This window comes from Chelonia mydas, chromosome 3 (assembly GCF_015237465.2).
Source record: "Chelonia mydas isolate rCheMyd1 chromosome 3, rCheMyd1.pri.v2, whole genome shotgun sequence".
Taxonomy (NCBI): domain Eukaryota; kingdom Metazoa; phylum Chordata; order Testudines; family Cheloniidae; genus Chelonia; species Chelonia mydas.
In genome coordinates, this window is record NC_057851.1 from 113982062 (window position 1) to 114000277 (window position 18216).

An 18216-nucleotide genomic window follows, 5' to 3' on the forward strand; every position below is an offset into this window, starting at 1 on the left:
AGGCCAGGAGTTGTGTGATCAATGGAATACAATCATTTTGCAGGAACATGCATAATATATATATATATATATATATATATATTTTTTTTTTAAATCTTGCCTCTCCACTTGCACTGGTGAGAATGCTGCTGCCTTCTCTCCCTTGCTCAATATAGCTCACATCTTAAACCTTTTATATCCATTGTCATTTTTTTCTAACTCCAAATAGTCTCAACTATCCAAATAATATGAACCCAACTCTCACCCAAATCTGCATATTAGGATATTCATTCCCTCTCACTTTCATTGGAATTTAGGATTACTCCTGCCTCCATCTGCAGGAATGAACTTCAGACACTCAACTTGGGGCATGGTTGCACTTGTAGATGTAGAGCGCTTTGAGTTAAACCAGCCTTCGTAGAGCGCAGTAGGGAAAGCGCTTCAGTCTGTCCACACTGACAGCTACAAGTGCACTGGTGTGACCACGTTAGCAGTTCTTGCAACGGCCACAGAGAGCAGTGCATTGTGGTAGCTATCCCAGCATGCAAGTGGCTGCAATGTGCTTTTCAAATGGGGGAGGTGGGGTGGAGTGTGACAGGGAGTGTGTTGTGTGTATGTGGGGGGAGAGAGAGTGGGTTTTTGGGGGGCTGAGAGCATGTCAGCATGCTGTCTTGTAAGTTCAGATAGCAGCAGACTCCCCCGCCCACCCCTCTCTCACACACACACAGCATTCCACAGTAACGGTTGCTTTGTCTTGGAGCATGCCAGTTGTCAGAAATGGAGCTTTCAAAGAGCATATCCGCATTCTTGCAGCAATTCCAAAACAATGACAAGAGTGGCCACTTGACTTAAGGGGATTATGGGATGTTTCTGGAGGCTGATCAGAGCACAGTAATGCAACACCTCGTTCGCACTAACGCCCAGGCATTTCAGCCAAGGCGCAACAAGCGTTAATCTTCTCGCCAAGGTGAAGTACCAGACGCACTCTACGTGCCTTGCGAGTGTGGACGGGTAGTGAGCTAGGGCACCCGGGACTGCTTTAATGCGCTCTAACTTGCAAGTGTAGCCAAGCCCTTGATTCTGATCTCAAGCCACTTTTATACTGGCATAACTCAGCTGACTTCAGCAGAGTGATTTACCCCTTGGTAAATGCTCCTTCTGGGCCAGGCTGGCTTCTCGCTGTCCCGTTCTGAGGAATGTGCCAAATGGATCAATATGTGTTATGTTGTTGTTTTAGTGCTCTGAGACTAAGTCCTAATCGTAGTAAGCTTTGTGGAAAGGATAGAGATCAATTACATGCTGAAACTATACACGCTTATAGGAAAGCTGCACCTATTTTGTTGAGCACATCTAAAAGATTTAGATGTTAGAAGGGTTTCTTCCAGGTTCAAACTTAAATGTATTGTCTTGGAACATAATCTTTAAATTAAATCTGGCATTTTTGAGCCTACTGCTGAAAAGTGACCTTTCTTGTGAAATCTGCAACGGCATGGGATCTCCCTGTTGCTCTTGGCTTTACATTGGAGGTCATCATACTATCAAAACATGACGCAGCTTCTTCCAGTACATTTTAGATGTGCCGCATCTAGGATGTGGCAAAAAAATGCAGCTGCTTTCCAAGCTTCTGGTGCGACTAGTTCACAGGAGACCAGTGTTTGTTTACTTTATCCATATGTAGAAGTCAGAGTGCAAATAAATATTACTATAGAAGCAGTGTAAACTTGAGCAAAAAATAATACTTTCTTGGGTAATAGTTGTGCTTCTGGTTGAGCTATTTACAGCCACTGGCTATTTTCAAGTAAAATTTGTTAGATTTTTTTTTTCCCCATACAAAAGGCAGCAAATAGTTTCTCTCTAGCTTATTCTTTAAGTATAATGTATTTTTTAAGAATATCAGTAAAATACAGTTGGATGGGAGATAAATCCTCCCATCAGATTGGTGGAATGGTTCTCTTTGACAGTGGAATTTAGCTTGAAGAGCCCAGTCTTGTGAAATACTAAGACCCCTGAGTGCCCACTGAAGTAAGGGTGCTCAGCACCTTGCTGAGTCAGGCCATGAGGCTCGGAACTTCCATGTAGCCAGACTATTGCAGGAATGAGTGAACATTCCACATCACCAATGTGGAATTAAAATCATATGTAGAACAGTCATCTCAAAGAGCTTAAAAGGGAACTGCCCTGCTCGGTTGCAGAAGAAATGAAATTGCATCATACAAGCATGAATAATACAAATGGATTTCATAATATACTGCTGGATCTGGGAGTCAAGCCCCCACTGATATAGCAATGTCTACAATCTTTTTAGAAAATATACACCACTGCATTTTAAAACCTGGATTTGTGCAAATCATCCAACACACTTTCTCTTAGTTTTAAAACAAAGTTGAGCACATTTATCTTGGTTGGTAGATGGTGAATTCAATGGGTTTAAAAATATTTCAGACTGACATTCTTCAGATCCTCAGGAGGCAAAATCAGCCTAGCTCCATTAAAGTCATCAACTTACATCTGTTAATCCAAAGATCCAAAGTTTTTAAATGGTCAGATATTGAAACCTTGCTACCTAGATTGAATTCAATTTCACCCATTATTAATTACACCCCTGTTATCAGTGTTACTATTATAGTCAGGTTGGGGTGTAAAAGACAATGTCCCTGTTTCACGATGCTCAGGAAAACAGATGAATTCACAGTTGTCAGAGGTATATGGTTCTATTCACAATGCCCATTGGGCTGTTGGAAATCAATTCTCAGCAATTATCAAGGAGTTCTATGATTTTTTTTTTTTTTTTTTTAAAGGCCTGTTGAGTCAGGAAACACTGCTGGTTTGGCAATTAGCCTTATTGGGATTCTGTTGAACAAAAATGTTGCAGTAGTACTGACAGTAGCAAAGATCGCTAAGATTAACAGGCACCATCATGGTGAAAGCAGGCACGCTGTGATGGAGTTTGCAATGACGAAACATGAAACAAGACAGTATGTCTCTTCACCATAGATTACTTGCAATTTGCATTATTTACAGGAGCCAAAATCCAAAGATCTGAGTGAGTACTTCGACAGCAGAATTGATAACCTTGCTACGGACACTCTGTCACCTTCGCAGCTGTCTGGTTTACTGTGGTCACCTGGCTCTGGCCATATTCTGTCCCAGAGAAGTGAATCCACTAATGCAATCAGCAGTGATGCCCTGAGGCAGAACATTTACGAAAACTTCATGCGGGAGCTGGACATGAGCAGGACTAACGCTGAGAATACGGACACATCAACAGACACAGAGGACTCCAGCAGTGAATCATTCAGTTCCTTAGAGCAACTGGATCTGCTGTATGAGAGAGAACAAGGAGTTGTGCGCAAAGCAGGGTGGCTCTTCTTCAAGCCGTTGGTAACTCTACAGAAGGAGAAAAAACTTGAGCTGGTTGCACGGAGAAAGTGGAAACAGTATTGGATAACACTCAAAGGTAAATCATTGTTAAACTCTTTTAACCTGCCAACTCAGGTGCTATCCATTGTTTGGTAGTCTTTTAAAATGAAACCTAGATAACGTTTTGAACTGAAACTCAGCCCCTGAAGACCTTAGGCATTGTCTACACTAGCACTTTTGTCTGTAAAACTTTTGTCGATCACGAGTATGAAAAAACGTTCCTCCGACTGACAAAAGTTTCACCAACAGAAGTGCCGGTGTGGACAGCGCTATGTTGGTGGGAGACACTGTCCTGTCGACATAGCTACTGCCACTTGTTAAGGGTGGTTTAATTATGCCAGTGGGACCACTTTCACCAGCGTAGAGCAGCTACGCGGGAAACCTTACAGCAGTGCAGTTGCATGGGTACAGCTGTAGGGTCTGTAGTGTAGACAAAGCCTAATTCAGGTAGATACTTAAGTCCATGACTAACTTTAAGTACACAAGTCGTCTACTCACATGCTTAAAAATAGGCATGTGCTTAAGTACCTTCCTAAAAGTGGGCCTACATTTGCACCTTCAGCTTTGGGTGTGCTTCCCTTACCATGAAACAGCACAGTGTGGAGCCAATCTGTTGGGGGGAAAACGCTGTTTGTGGGTCGGTGGATGACTGTTGGGTCGGAGCTAAGGTTGCACATTTACTAATGATTGTAATGGAGGAAGTAGGTGTATTACCAGCAGCGGATGGGTGTCAGCAAATATGTGGAGGAAAATCAACGTACGACTTGTCTGGGGAGGCAGAGGAATTTAACAGGTGATTTCCTATATTGTATAGATTATACTGCTGGGAATTGCCTTTTAGTTAATATAATGCTAAGTTAATAAGTAAGGAAATAGTCAAAGTAAATAGTTTCCTAGCATATTTGAGGCTGGAGGAGAGAATAGAATAACCTTCCCACAGGTTTCACTTTTCAAAATTATTACCTGACTCATGCATGGGTCTAGACCTGAAGAAAAATAAATTCTGTGCTGTAAGTATTGGTGATGTTCAAAATGTTGCAATGTTAACTCATACAAAGTAAACCAGCAGGAAAGAAAAAAATACAATAATTCTGCACGATAATTCTGAGATCTGTTGTTAAGCGATCAAAATGCAGTCAGACTGAGGCTATGTCTACACTATGCACCTTTTAGCGACACAGCTGTGCTGCGACAGCCGTGCCGCTAAAAGGTGTGCAGGATAGCCGCTCTTTGTCAGCAGGAGAGAGCTCTTCCACTGACAAAAAAAAAAAAAAAAATTCACCCCCAACGAGAGGCGGTAGCTTTGTGGGTGGGAGAGCTCTCCTGCCGACAAAGCGTTGTTCACACCGACGCTTTTCATCAGTAAAACTTTTGTCATTTGGGGTGTGTGTTTTTTCACACCCCTGAATGACAGAAGTTTTACAGATGAAAGTCCAGTGTAGACAAAGCCTTAATTAACAAGTTACATCACTTGTCTTTATCACTAGACCGAGGCAGTAAAATGAATCACGTCTGCAAATAGCATATGTAAAGAGAAAAAGCAGTATCTGAATACCACCCTTTCCTCACCTTTGTTTAGACACTGAAGTGTAAATATGAGTTTAATCTGTCTTTTGAAAGATTTCTTAAAGTACCAACAAAACACCTTATGCTAAGTATGTTGCACTTGTTTTGTGAGAGTCCTATTACTGTATCTTGAGTGCTTTTCACATGGGATTAGTGTTATAGTTACCTTCATGGTGCTGGATCTTTTTGTCTTTGTTAGTTGTTCATAAATAGACATTTCCTTTTTCATACATACACTTTACTTGTCTTGCAAAGATTTTTGTTGCCAAAATAAACTTGTCTGTGTGGATTTCAAGGCCTCCTTCTTTTATTTAATTTAATTTATATAGCATACTATATTAAGATCAAGAAACTTGCTTCAGAACTCCTTGTGTAGATTTTGATCAAATCTTGGTTTAATTTGTTCTGGAAATTTAAATAACCAAGATATTTTTAAATACATTTTTAAAAGAGCCACGTATGTGAATGAGAACAGCATGTTTCTCTGCATTCTGTTGATATGTGTTTAATTATAAATATGGAAAAGGCTTACAACCTTCTGGTTACCTGCCAAACTTGGATTTATCAGTGTCCTGAGGCCTCCACTTTACTTAGTGTGCTGACAATACCTGAGCTTGAATAGTAAACCTTTAACAAGGGGAACTGTCCTTCCCATCTGTCCCCTCTAATTAATTTATTTTAACAAGGGAGCTTGCTTTCCCACCAATTCCCCCTGAGTACAAGCTTTGATCAAAACACATAGACTATAATCAGTTCCAGTGCAGCATCAGGAGTAGGGAGAATGTGTGGACCTATCCATTTATAAGGATCATAGTTCTGCTGTTATGTGGCTGAACTCTAAAACGTGCCTTGCTCCTCTGAAAAACTTAAAATTAGTGAAAAACTATCAGGATAAAAATATGGATTGAAATACCCTTCCTTATGTTCTTATAACACCTTAAGGATATTAGAAAGAATTTTAAAATAATATAATTATACTTTTTATAAACAACGATAAATCCAGATAAGTCAAAAATACTTTGAGATGGTACAGTGCTCTCTGACTGAAGAGAACTGGGAAATATATACAGGAACAAAGCACCAACCCATTAAAACTAGGCTTGAATTCTAAACCTCTAACCCAGTTCTCACCTTCCTTGCATTTTATGTGGTCATTTATGTCTGTGCAATGTGTGCGTGCATAGTGGCTGTAAAACGCTGCTGCTGATGTATGCAAGTGGGGAATTTGGATTTGGTACTGCTACGCCCACTCTGCTGAGCTATAAGTGACTACACTAGGTGCAATGCCTCTTATTTCAGAGCAAATCATGCCCCCTGTCACTGCATCTGCACAGAGCCCTTAGTGTGGCTCTATTGTATAGGGAAGCAGAGCATAGCAGGCTGGGGACAAAGCTGCGGCTATACTGGCCAGTTGTGTCAGACACCCTGTGTGTGTGTGTGTGTTGGTAGTGAAGGACAAATAAATGGCTGTGTAGACTGCTCCAGCTTTTGGACTGGAGTGCCCTCAGTGGGGTATACTAGGGAGAGAATTCTTTCCTCTGAGTGTCAACCCAGCACTCAGGCCACCTGGGTGCTAATTTCTGAATTTACTGTTTACATTTAATTCACACTAGAAAATGAAATGAGACTGGTCAGGTTCACTTTTGTTTCTCTTAATTCTCTATAGAGATGGGTCACAACCAGAACATTGGCTCCAAACTCCATAAGTCCTTAACAGCCAGCATGCACCGATGGCTGTAATGGGTTAAAATGGAGAGCAGAATCCAAACAACCCTGAATAGTGAGGACGTTTAAAGCTGGAGCTGGTTTTACATCTACACTTGGTGACCGAGGTTGCACCTCCAGTTCTCAAGAACTAGAACGCTGTGATTTTGGATTTCCAACGCTAGTCAGGGGAACATTAAAAATGGGGGAGGAAATCTATTTGCAGGTTTTTAAAAAAAAAAAAAAAAGCATGTGTAAAACTGAAACATTTCTATTTGTATTAGGGTTGTATGACATCCCCATCACACCACCATAAGTGCACATGCATGCACGCACACACATAAAGATGCACCACTATTCTCACAATCACCACTTTATGGCAAAACCCACATTTTCGCCCTACACTGCATGACAGTGCCTCTTAATTTGAAAAACGGTGGAAAAAGGTAGAATGTTAATCCTTGTTTGGCTCCGTTTCAAACCCTTTACTGTATATTTCTATAGTTCAGGACAGATATATAGTAATAGATTAAAAAGCCAGAAGGGACCATTGTGATCATCTAGTCTGACCTCCTGTATAACACAGGCCATAGGAATTTCCTGAATTAATTCCTGTTTAAATGAGAGCATATCTTTTAGAACATACATTCAACTTTGATTTAAAAATTGCCAGTGATGGATAATCCACCACAATCCTTGATAAATAGTTCCAGTGATTAATTACCCTCACTGTTAAAAATTTGCACCTCACTTCTAGTCTGAATTAGTGTATCTTCAACTTCCAGGTATTGGATCTTGTTATACCCTTTGTGTGCTAGATTGAAGACCTCTCTATTATCAAATTTCTCTTCACCATGTAGGTACTTATAGACTGTGTTCGGGTCACCCCTAACCGTCTCTTTGTTATATGTACGATTATCAGCTTAGTTACTGAGTTTTAGTTCCAGGATGCAGATGTGGCAATCTGCTATCTGGCATGTCATTCTATCTGAAAAACTGAGAATGCAGTCCAAGAAAGGGAAATCCTTTAAAACATCCAAGTTATTTGGATAGTGAACAGTGTCTGACTACAGAATTTGCAGATAGAAACAAGGGAACCAAAGTTAATCTCCAGAGATGCTTACTCATTTTGTACATATTTGAAGATCAAAAGTACTGAGCATCTGCTAATCCCCTTTAGCAAATATTAAGGTTTCCCAGGTGACTGAGTAAGAGAGAACTGGCTCCACAAATTATTAAATAAACACAACAGCTTCTTCAGCTGAGCAGCCTTTCTATGTGCTCTAGCACAGGGATTTTCAAACTTTTTCTTTCTGAACCGCCCCCTCCGCCCCCCCCATGCAATAAAAACTCTGGGGCCCACAACTGTTTTTCTGCATACAAAAGCCAGGGCTGATGTTAGGGCAGTTGCCTGGGACCCCATGCCACAGCGGCCCCCACAAAGCTACATTGCTCAGGCTCCAGCTTCAGTCCCAAGTGGTGGGGCTAAGGGTCCCGGGCTTCAGCCCCATGTGGTGGGGCTTTGACTTTTGCCCTGTGCCTCAGCAAGTCTAATTCTGGCCCTGCTTGGCGGACCCCTTGAAACCTGCTCGCGGCTGCCTGGGGGACTCCAGATCCCTGGTTGAGAACCACTGCTCTAGCATTTTGGCATTCTAAGTTTACTAAGCTATAATTTATTTTTTTTCAGCCCAAGTCTGTGTCTTTCAGAAAACATTTTTCCTGTTTATTAGTTATCAGTTTTACCTTCTTTTTGACAAAGCCACCATTAACCTTTGCCTTTCTCTTGGTTTAGTAATACTTCTTTTTCAAACTCCAATGGTGGACAGCCATGTGTCTTGCATCTTAATTCTTTATTCCTACAGCATGTAGTGTAAAAGAACTTTGGAACCTCACTTTGTTTCTCTTTCTCTCTTTTTTTTTTTTTTTTCCCCAAAGGTTGTACCCTGCTCTTTTATGAGACTTATGGCAGGAATTCCATGGAACAGAGCAATTCACCAAGATATGCTTTGTTTGCAGAGGACAGCATAGTGCAGTCTGTCCCTGAACATCCCAAGAAGGAAAATGTGTTTTGCCTCAGCAATTCTTTTGGAGATGTTTATCTATTTCAGGTAAGGATAATATTTTTTATTTATGTCTTTATATATAATATAATTAGTAATGTGCCCTGTGCTGATTGATTGTTTGCGCCATCCTGCCCCTCCTGCTCCTTTAGAGTCTCTTCACCTTAGTTTCATTCCACAGCTACCCTTCTTACCCTCTTCTCCACTGCCCTGTCTCTGTCACTCCCTTTCCCTTCCCTTTTCTCTCCATTTATCTGATCCCCTCCTAACTAAACCCTCCCTCCTGCTCCCAGAAATTGTGGAACTAACATGCTGTTGGCTACAATCACTTTGTTCACACTGCCTGTGTGTTCTACTCCTTTACCACCCTGTGTCTGTCCCATCTATTTAGATAGTAAGCCCTGCAGGGTAGGGACAGGATAGTCAGCTGCTCTGTATTTGTATAGTGCCTAGCACAACGGGGCCCTGTTCTCGGTTGGCCCTCGTAATAAACATGATTAATAGCAATAAACTATATATGTGTTTGTTTAAATCTTAGTCTGTACCTCAGACTTTCACTCAATCCTATCTTCAAGCAAAACTTTCGTTGACGTTTATGGGGATTTTTGCCAGAGGGAGGACTGAGTGAAAACCAAGCGCCATATTCTCCACTCCATTAATGCTGTTTTTTGCTCGTTGGGGAAGGGAGAGGCAAGGGGTACGTAAGAAGAGGTGGGAACAGGAAGGGTAACCCAGATGAGTAGCAGGGGAGATGATCAGAGTCGGTCAAGAGAGACCAAGAATTAGATACCAAATGTACTGTGAGCTTAAGGTGAGAAGTGTATTTTGGGAGGTAACAGTAGAACAATGATGTTCAGATAGAGGAAAAAAGAGAGAGAGAAATGTCTGGCCCTGACAAGGAGGAGGGCTGCAGGCATGAAATTAAAACAGTAGTTAACTATGATAACTGTTGATGCTGTCATGTTGCTGTCATGATTTTAGAGATCCTCCAGGTCTGTCACTGGTCCATTCAGGTGCATGATGATACTTCATCAGTGAACTCAGCCAGCTACAGCTACAGAAATAATGGAGGGGCTGGAATGGATGGGGTTAAAATAAACGGAGCGTAACTTATGCTGTAAGGCATCTATTGTTCGCCTGTTACAACTCATAGGAAATCAGCAGTATTATCAAAATCCAGACACATTATTAGCACTCCACAGTTCCATACAGATGGACCCACCCCTGACTCCATTAGCCTCAAAGGAAGTTTTGCTTCAGCTAAATGTTGACGTTTGGAACCCAAAAAAGTAGTTATTAATCTAAGGAAACTAACCACTGTCTGTGTTATTGGAGAGGCTCATAACATGCAGCCGTCCTCCTAAGGAAAAATACATTATTGCAAAGCTGTATTTTTTTAAATTGATGTTTGCAGACATAAAATGCATAAACATGCATCCTCCCTTGTCCTGCTGTGCTCCCTCCACTAATTTGTGCTTGTTCAAATATGCAGACCCCTATCCTTGGAAATCACTTTTGTGGCCACCATCCCTGTGGCCAAGTCAGACTGGAGGAAACTTGTCTTCATAGCCTGCCAGTTTTACTTCTTAGCTGGCTGAAGGGTTGAGCCGTACAAATCACTTCACCTCCACAACTCTCAGAAGTGTTCTTGTGCTTGCTGATTCTAGGGCACTCACAGGCCTGGCAGGACTCAGAAGTAAAAGGCTGGGTGTAGCAATCATGGGGTACATCTACATTGCAATAAAAAACCCATCGCCCTGAGTCTCAGAGCCTGGGTCAGTTGACTCGGGCTTGCAGGGCTCAGGCTGCAGGGCTAAAAATCGCAGAGTAGACATTCGGGCTCAGACTGGAGCTCAGGTTCTGGGACCTCCTGCCTCACTTTGTCTTGGAGCCTGGGCTCCAAACTGAGCCTGAACATCATCTACACTGAAATTTTATAGTCCCACAGCCCAAGTCAGCTGACCTGGGCCAGCCACAGCCATGCCTGGGTTTTTTCATATCACAATGTAGACATATCCCATGAGACAGTGGAGAAAAGGCTACCAGCAACCTACTCAACTTAACTTAACTCTACACACGTGCTTAATTTAAAGCATAAAGCTCTTACAAATCAATGCACCTGACAAAAACTTTTTAGTATCACCTAAGTGCCATTTTTCCTCTTTGATTAGAATGTTGCTTTCTCAATCTGTTATGTAGGCAACAAGCCAGACGGACCTGGAAAACTGGATTACAGCAATACACTCTGCTTGTGCTTCCCTCTTTGCAAAGAAACTTGGGAAAGAGGACACTGTCAGGCTTTTGAAAAACCAAACCAAGAGCCTTATCCAGAAGATTGACATGGATAGCAAGATGAAAAAGATGGCAGAATTACAGCTTTCAATTGTCAGCGATCCAAAAAACAGGAAGGCCATAGAGAATCAGGTACTACAAATCATGTATTAATTTCTGCTACTGAGTTTGTTACATAATCTTGACTACAAAGGCTCACCTGCTCTGGGCTCAGATTTTGTTAATGTTTCCTAGGCTTGGAGAACAAGTGTCCCTATGGATTCACAATGCAAAACGGGGAAAACACTGGTAGCTATACAGTGCCATACAAAAGACCTAGCCTGTGGTTATAGAAGCTAACTACTACAACTTTGCCAGTAAGGACTACTAATCAAGTTTCCACATATGGAAATAGATATTTCTGTAGCATGCTGCAAAAGTCAAACAAGGTCTATGTTATACTTGTGTTGGGTGAATTATCAGCCAGACATTCCTGTCTTCTGTTCCTGTTGCTTATAGTTTATTAACTGCTTATAAGAATTAAGAATGAATCATCATTAACATATGGAACAAAACCAGGGGAAAGTTGTGGAATCTGAATTCTTAATGTTTAGGGCAAAATCCTCCAGTCTCTTTACACAAGACTTCCAAGGCTAGCTATACAAAAGGACTTAAGCACTTAACTGTCACTTTAGGCACTTCAATCCCATAATCAGGCTCCACTGGGATTCACAAAGCCCCCACTCAGCTGCCCCCGAAATCTGTAGGCACCTAAACATGCTCGGTGCCCAATACTAAGTTCTACTCTTCCATAGAACTTCATGTGTGAAATCTTGACCCCGGTGATGTCCATGGGAATTTTGTTGTTGACTTCGTTGGGCTAAGATTTCACACTATGTGGTTAAATTTAGGGCCCAGTCCTTTGTAAAATCTCTGGGTTTAGTACCATCCAAGGGAAAATCCTACATACTATAGGAACCTACAGCTCCCCAAGACTTACAGCTTCTATCTTCCTCAACATCTTTGTTGTTAAAAAGCAAGATATTGAATGCCTCTGCTTTGGCGGGAGGGGAGTTAGGGAGTGGGAGTTCTCTACATCCCTGCACCATGTGGTTCTTCGCACATCATTCACCAGCCTCTAAAAAGGGGTTATAGTACGGGAGTCTGTACATGTTCATTTTTAAGTATGTGTACATATTTAAAGGTGTGCATATATATATTTTTAAACTTTCCGGTATTTAGGACTTTGGGGAGTTTAATAGTATTAGGTTTGAAATTTGGTGGGTTTGATTGCTAGCATTTGATAAAGAATTATTGCATGTCTAACATTTGGGAACCCAAAGAATTTTAAAGCTTAAAATGATAGTTGCCCTCCCCACAAAATAACTACGAAGAAGGAGGTGTTATTTTTATAACTCTCTGGCTTGGGACTTGTTGCTGCTGGACAGGTAGCCGAAGTATCTCCTAGATCAGGGACTGCCTCCAGCAGTAGATGTAACGTTTTTAGAGCAATATGGGACCTCAGTCCAGTAATAGCAAACTTAGAGCCCTCTTACAAAGAATGGTGACCCACTGCACGGGCTTTAAAAGAATTAGATCCACTGTCTGGGGGAAACCCACAAAGGGTCTGCTGTAACTACAGATACAAAGGTCTTGGGAGGGGCCATATCTAATGGATTAGCTGTGAGTCTGAAATCTGTTTATGCCATCTCACTGATCTGGGAGCTGTGATATATTTGTCTTTCTCTAAGTATATCATAAATACGTTATGGGTAGGATTTCAAAAAGCACTCCACCTTGGCCTAACTCTTCTCCATTGGAGTCAATAGTAAAACTCTCATTGAGTTAAATGGGAAGGGAGATAGGACAAAGTAGAGTGCTTCTGAAAAGCCCTTAATACATCTCAGTTCATACTCCTCTCAGAACTAACAACACTAGTTCAGTTACTTTTGTTCTGGAGCTGCAGTGGCATTTTGCCACCACACATTGTGAGTGCAATTTTTTTGTGCATTAGGGAATGTACATGAAATGGGTGCATATACACTTATCTTCAGGCACAGCTTAGGCACCCACATTTAACCACTTTGGCTCACTTAATTATTAACATGTGTACTGTTGTGTAGTGGGCAAATAAATCATAATATATGCTACAATCACGGGGCCCAGTTTAACTGATGTTAAAGGCAATGAAAACACTCCCTTTGACTTCAATGGGAGTGGGGTCAGGTGCATGTCCAGGAGATCTTTAAATAGAATTATTCTAAAAAGAATGTTGCGAAATAAATCAAAAGTAGGGCCCTGCATCTGGGCACATGGGGAACGTCTATCAGCATGAATGGAAAGTCCGCTGTGGACAGAAGGCAGCATATATCGCTTAATGTTTTCATTAATGTATTTGCTATTTTTCAATCACATGGCCACTTCCCTCCCTGTTCCTCTTCGTTTTGTTACGAATTTCTTTTGAAAGAAAAGATCATATAGAATAACTCTGAGTAATATTGGCTTGAATGCATTCTGGGGTTCTTTCTGCAGATTCTAAAATGGCAGCATAACATTATTATGTTTTTTTGAATAATTTTGACGTAGCTGACATGATTCACATTTGCTGTAGACATTCTACTTAACTCACTTATCAGATGGTTGTGAGGAGAGGTATTTTCTTTTTATTAGCAGGCACTAAAACAATGAAACGTTAATGGGAAAAGCAGACACGTGCTTGGAATTACTTTTATGGGAGTTTTCCTAGGTTTCCTTTAGCTAAGTGTATTTTGTCTGTCACCATAAAAGCCAAAATAGCAAGATCAATAGGACTGCATTCTGCTTGCCCAAAGTCATCTTGAACTATACTGTACTAGTTCCCCTTTGCCTGCCTCTACTGTCCTCTCTCTCTCTCATTGCCACTTTGAGGGCAATTCATTACATGGTTTGTTTAACATTTAACAGATTATTTTTCTGTTTAACATTTAATAGATTTCTCCTTCAGTAACAAACATTTATAAGATCATGACTTTAATTTCAAGCTATTTTATTGTGCAAACTGACCTCCCAAGCTCCAACTTTTCATAATCTTTTTTTTTTAAAGAATGAAATTTAATACTGTTAGATAATAACATACATGAGTAAAAAGTCACAGTACCAGTTCTCCAAGATAATCTTTTTCATAAGCACTTTGCTGGGTCCTTGCTGTTTTTGCTGCAAGAGAAATAAAGCTTTAGTTGCAATCGATTCAGTTACTTTTTTTAAAATTGGCACACCCAGGGACTAACAACTGATATCTAGATTTACTGGGCCAGAGCATCAGGTGGTGTAAATCAATGTCACTTCATTGAGTACAATAGACCTACACTGATTTGCACCAGCTGAGGTTCTAGCTCATTATTTTTTACTGTGTAAAATTGTCCTTCTCTCCATCCTCAGTAAAATGCTTCCATTTTAATGATAGCTCACCACTATGGAAAGAAGTAAATAGGCAGGGAGAGAAGTTAGGGAAATCTTGCTCTGGTCTTCACACTGATGCATTTGCCATTTTGCGGATCCTGAATCAAGAAAGGAAATCAACCAAGGTTTTGAATAAAATACTTTCTTTAAACTTAAGATGTAGAGCATCTCTGCATTTGGAGAAACTGTGTTGGTGGCTGGAGATTATGGGCTGCAGGCTAATTCTTCTATCCTTTGCAGAAGGCAAGTTGGCTAATAAGTTTGGGCCCCAATTCAGCAAGTTTCTTAAGCACATGCCTAACTTTAAGCATGTGAATAGTCCAATGGGGCTACTCACATGCCTAGTGCCTTACAGAATCAGGGCCTTGATGCTGTTGCTATGACCCTGAAATGATGACTCCTTTCCATACTGTGGTCAATATAGAAAATATTCTGTACATCTGTACTTCCACCGATAAGAAGGTGACACTGGTTGGAAAAAGCTAGCTGTCTGTAGTTTTTCTCCATGTGTATTCTTCTTGTTGTTTCAATATATTTTCGTTAATGTTTCTTAACTTAGTAGACAGAATGGTAAATAAAGGATACTATTGATTTTACACTAATGTTGTTTTACTGTGTTCTCTTCCATTTTTCATCTCTTTGATTTCAAAGATCTAGTGATAGCTGAAGTAACCCTTATGTTATACAAATTCCTGGAAGAGTGCCATAGTTGCTGCTTCAAGCTCTCTGTAGGAACACATGACAAAATAAAAAGATCTTTTCACAGTCCCCTGATAGTGAGTGACTCATTCATCCAGATGTGTGCAATATGGATTGTGTCTGAGAACTGAGGAATGGAATGCAAAGAGTTTTGTATTGTTTGTAATGTGGTTGAAAAGCTGTTCCTATAAAACAGCAGGGATTTTTTCTTTTAAATCCATAGGGCCACAGTAGGTTCCCCAGATCAGCTTCTAAGGATACATTCTGTCTGAAAAAAAGTCTCAGGGCAAAATCCTGCACTTCTTACTCATGCAAATAGTCCTGTTGCAGTCATTTCTGTTAGCAAGGAGCACGGTGTTTTGTGTATGGGGGGAAAAATCACATCAGTTTAAAGTGCTGGACCAATCTTTTCCTTCTCCTCACCTTTACCTGGGCTCCTTTTGCTTTGTTTGGTGCAATGGGAAGAATTTGTTTTAAAATCATATCATGTGTCAAGGAGTTTTATTCTTTTTGTGACTCTGGCTCAGTCTGAGTGAGCACAAAGCTTTTTCATGTGAGAGTATTTAGATCAACCTTTAAATGTGTTTTGTCTATATTTGTCCCCTTTTCATGAGTCAGCTCTTACATCTGACACTCCATTTCAGTCATTTGTGTGGAGATGGTTTTTGTTACACTGGGCTTTCCCTACCTAAAATGATCCTTCTCAGAGCTCCATGTAACAAGCTGCATTCAAGAAGCCAGGAATAATGCAACGTATTCTTGAACAGCATTGACTGGCAATTTGGTCCAGATCGTCAAAGGTATTTAGGCACCTAACTCCCACAGAAATCAGTGGGAGTTGGCATCTAAATACCTTTCTATGTCACTTTAGGCCCTTATTTGTTAACTATTTACATATATTTCAGTCCTGTAGCAGATCCTGTAGGTTGTTAAATTAGCACAGATATGAACAGTGCAAGCATCTTAGCTTATCTCATGCTATAAGGGTGTCATGTTTTACCCTTTAGTTGTTTTCCAGTTGTTTTCCAATATCTTAATAGATTTTTCTCTGACCTAGGAGCCATTTCTCCTAGTGATCTAAGAACAACCCTTGCTTCCCAAATCTTTTCCAAGCCTCTTTCCTCCTGCATCTCAGCTATTGAAGCCTTTTCCTCCCCAGTCCAGGTATCTGCTGCAAAAATAATCCATCTTGCCTACCATTCTAACCATGTTCAGCCACCCTACAATTCCTTTAGTGGCCCTCAGCCTAAATCATTCAAGTACCTCATCCATGTCTTCAAGATCTGCCACAGTTTATCTCATTTCTATCTTTCTGCCTTTGTCTCATTTTTTTCTCTCTCTCAAGGCACTTACGTGGATGCTCCCTTTATGTTTTTCTCTCATTCCCACCTCTCTAAAACTGGACCTCTGTTTCTGACCATAATGTATACAATGCCAATCCCTGTCCTCTTTTAACTCCCTTTCCAAAACCCACTTCTTCAAGGAGGCTTATAACCTCCGGCTGAGATTTTAAAACCAATGGGACTTGGATGCCATCGATGGGAATTGAGCATCCAACCTCCCCCTAATTGGCTTTGCAGATCTCCGTCTATCAATCAAAGCATTTACTATTATGTACAAAATACTTGCAGTTACCTGGAAGAATGCTAGCTTGCCATGTTGCCAGGCAATCTGACTGTCCTCTCCTTTGTCCTACCTGCAATTGATAATGGCTGGGTAGATGGCCAGAAGTGTGTTCTGTTGTGTTGTGTATGTTTGTTTTTTTTAAAAATATGTCTCAAAACCATCAAGTCTGTTTAGCTAGCCTATCATATATGTAACCACCTACCATACCCATTATCATTCTTCTCCTCCTTCCATTCCCTGCTATTGTTTGTTGCATTGACTTTTCTTTTTTTACCTCTTGTCTTACACAATAGCCCCTACTTCTAATTTATGTGCATGATGGGGTTAAATCCTCTAGTCTTAACTCAGGCTGAAATCAATGGGATATTTGCCTCATTCAAGTTAAAGGCAGAGTGAGGATTGTAGCTGCTAGCCCATGGATTGTAATTAACATGTTGGACCAGGATGTGTTTTACTTTGAAGTTGTTGCTTTTTAGATTGTAAGTTTTCCCCTTTAGTCTTCAAGTGTATAAATCATGGGCAGGGAGAATTATCGTAGTTTAAAAGGTTTAGACTAATAGCAGCTGGTATTAGTTCACAGTCTCCAATTGGTTCCAGACATCCCTGGTTTTGATAAGACTACAAGACAATCCCTGAAATTCCCTGCCCACAGTTTTTGCTAATGCCATTAAACGTAACATCATGATTACTGGTGCTTTTGGAGTTGATTAGCTAGCATCCTGCATGGCTGATAAACACAGTCATGTAATCCTTTCTCCAGAAGATCCTTGCATCATCTCTTCCTGTCCCTCCCCCATTTTAGCTTATATTTATTTAAAATATATTTCTGTAGAAAAGCTTACGTGGGATTTTCAAAGGAGCTTAAGGAACTTTGGTGCCTAAACTCCATGATTTTCTGAGAGTTGGTAGGCCAAACTCCCTAAGTTTGGGAAACTCCCAGGAAAATCCCAACTCTGTTTGTTTGTTAAATGTGGGATTTTCAAATATATTCAGACTCAGCCTAACTTTGCCTCCTTTGAAAACTCCCATGACTACAATGGGAGCTGACTTAGGCCACAGCCGAATGGTTTTCAAAATTCCATTCTAAGGCTGTGTCTGCATTGCAGCTGGGAAGTGTGACTCTGCTCAAGTTAGCATGCTAAAAATAGCAGTGTGGCTGCAGCAGCTCGCGCTGCAGCTTGGGCCAATCGCTCATGGACAACCCTGTCCAAGACCCTAGGTATGTGCTTGGAAGGCTAGCCCAAGCTGCTGTCTGTGCCCGTGCTATTTTGAGCAAAGTTTATGTATGTACTTCTACCCAAGATGGGAATCACACCTTTCAGCTGCAGTGTAGACATACTCTAGGTGAAAAGACAGACCTGAGCTTTTTATTGTTGTGGAAAGCTTGCACACACTTTAATTCTGTGGACATCAGTGTATGGAGAGGGAAGACTGTTGTGGAACCACATACTAT

The 18216-nt window shown here is 40.9% G+C and overlaps 1 protein-coding gene across 7 annotated transcripts in view; it reads left to right on the top strand.

Annotated features, from left to right (window-relative positions):
• The window catches only part of TIAM2 (TIAM Rac1 associated GEF 2), a 218690-nt gene that overhangs the window by 114993 nt on the left and 85481 nt on the right, over positions 1-18216 (top strand). For all 7 annotated transcript variants that reach the window (XM_043543178.1, XM_037895028.2, XM_043543180.1 and 4 more), the window contains 3 exons: positions 3001-3436; positions 8605-8777; positions 10929-11153. In XM_043543178.1, the coding sequence (XP_043399113.1) occupies positions 3001-3436; positions 8605-8777; positions 10929-11153 (834 nt within the window). The remainder of the gene's footprint in view (positions 1-3000; positions 3437-8604; positions 8778-10928; positions 11154-18216) is intronic.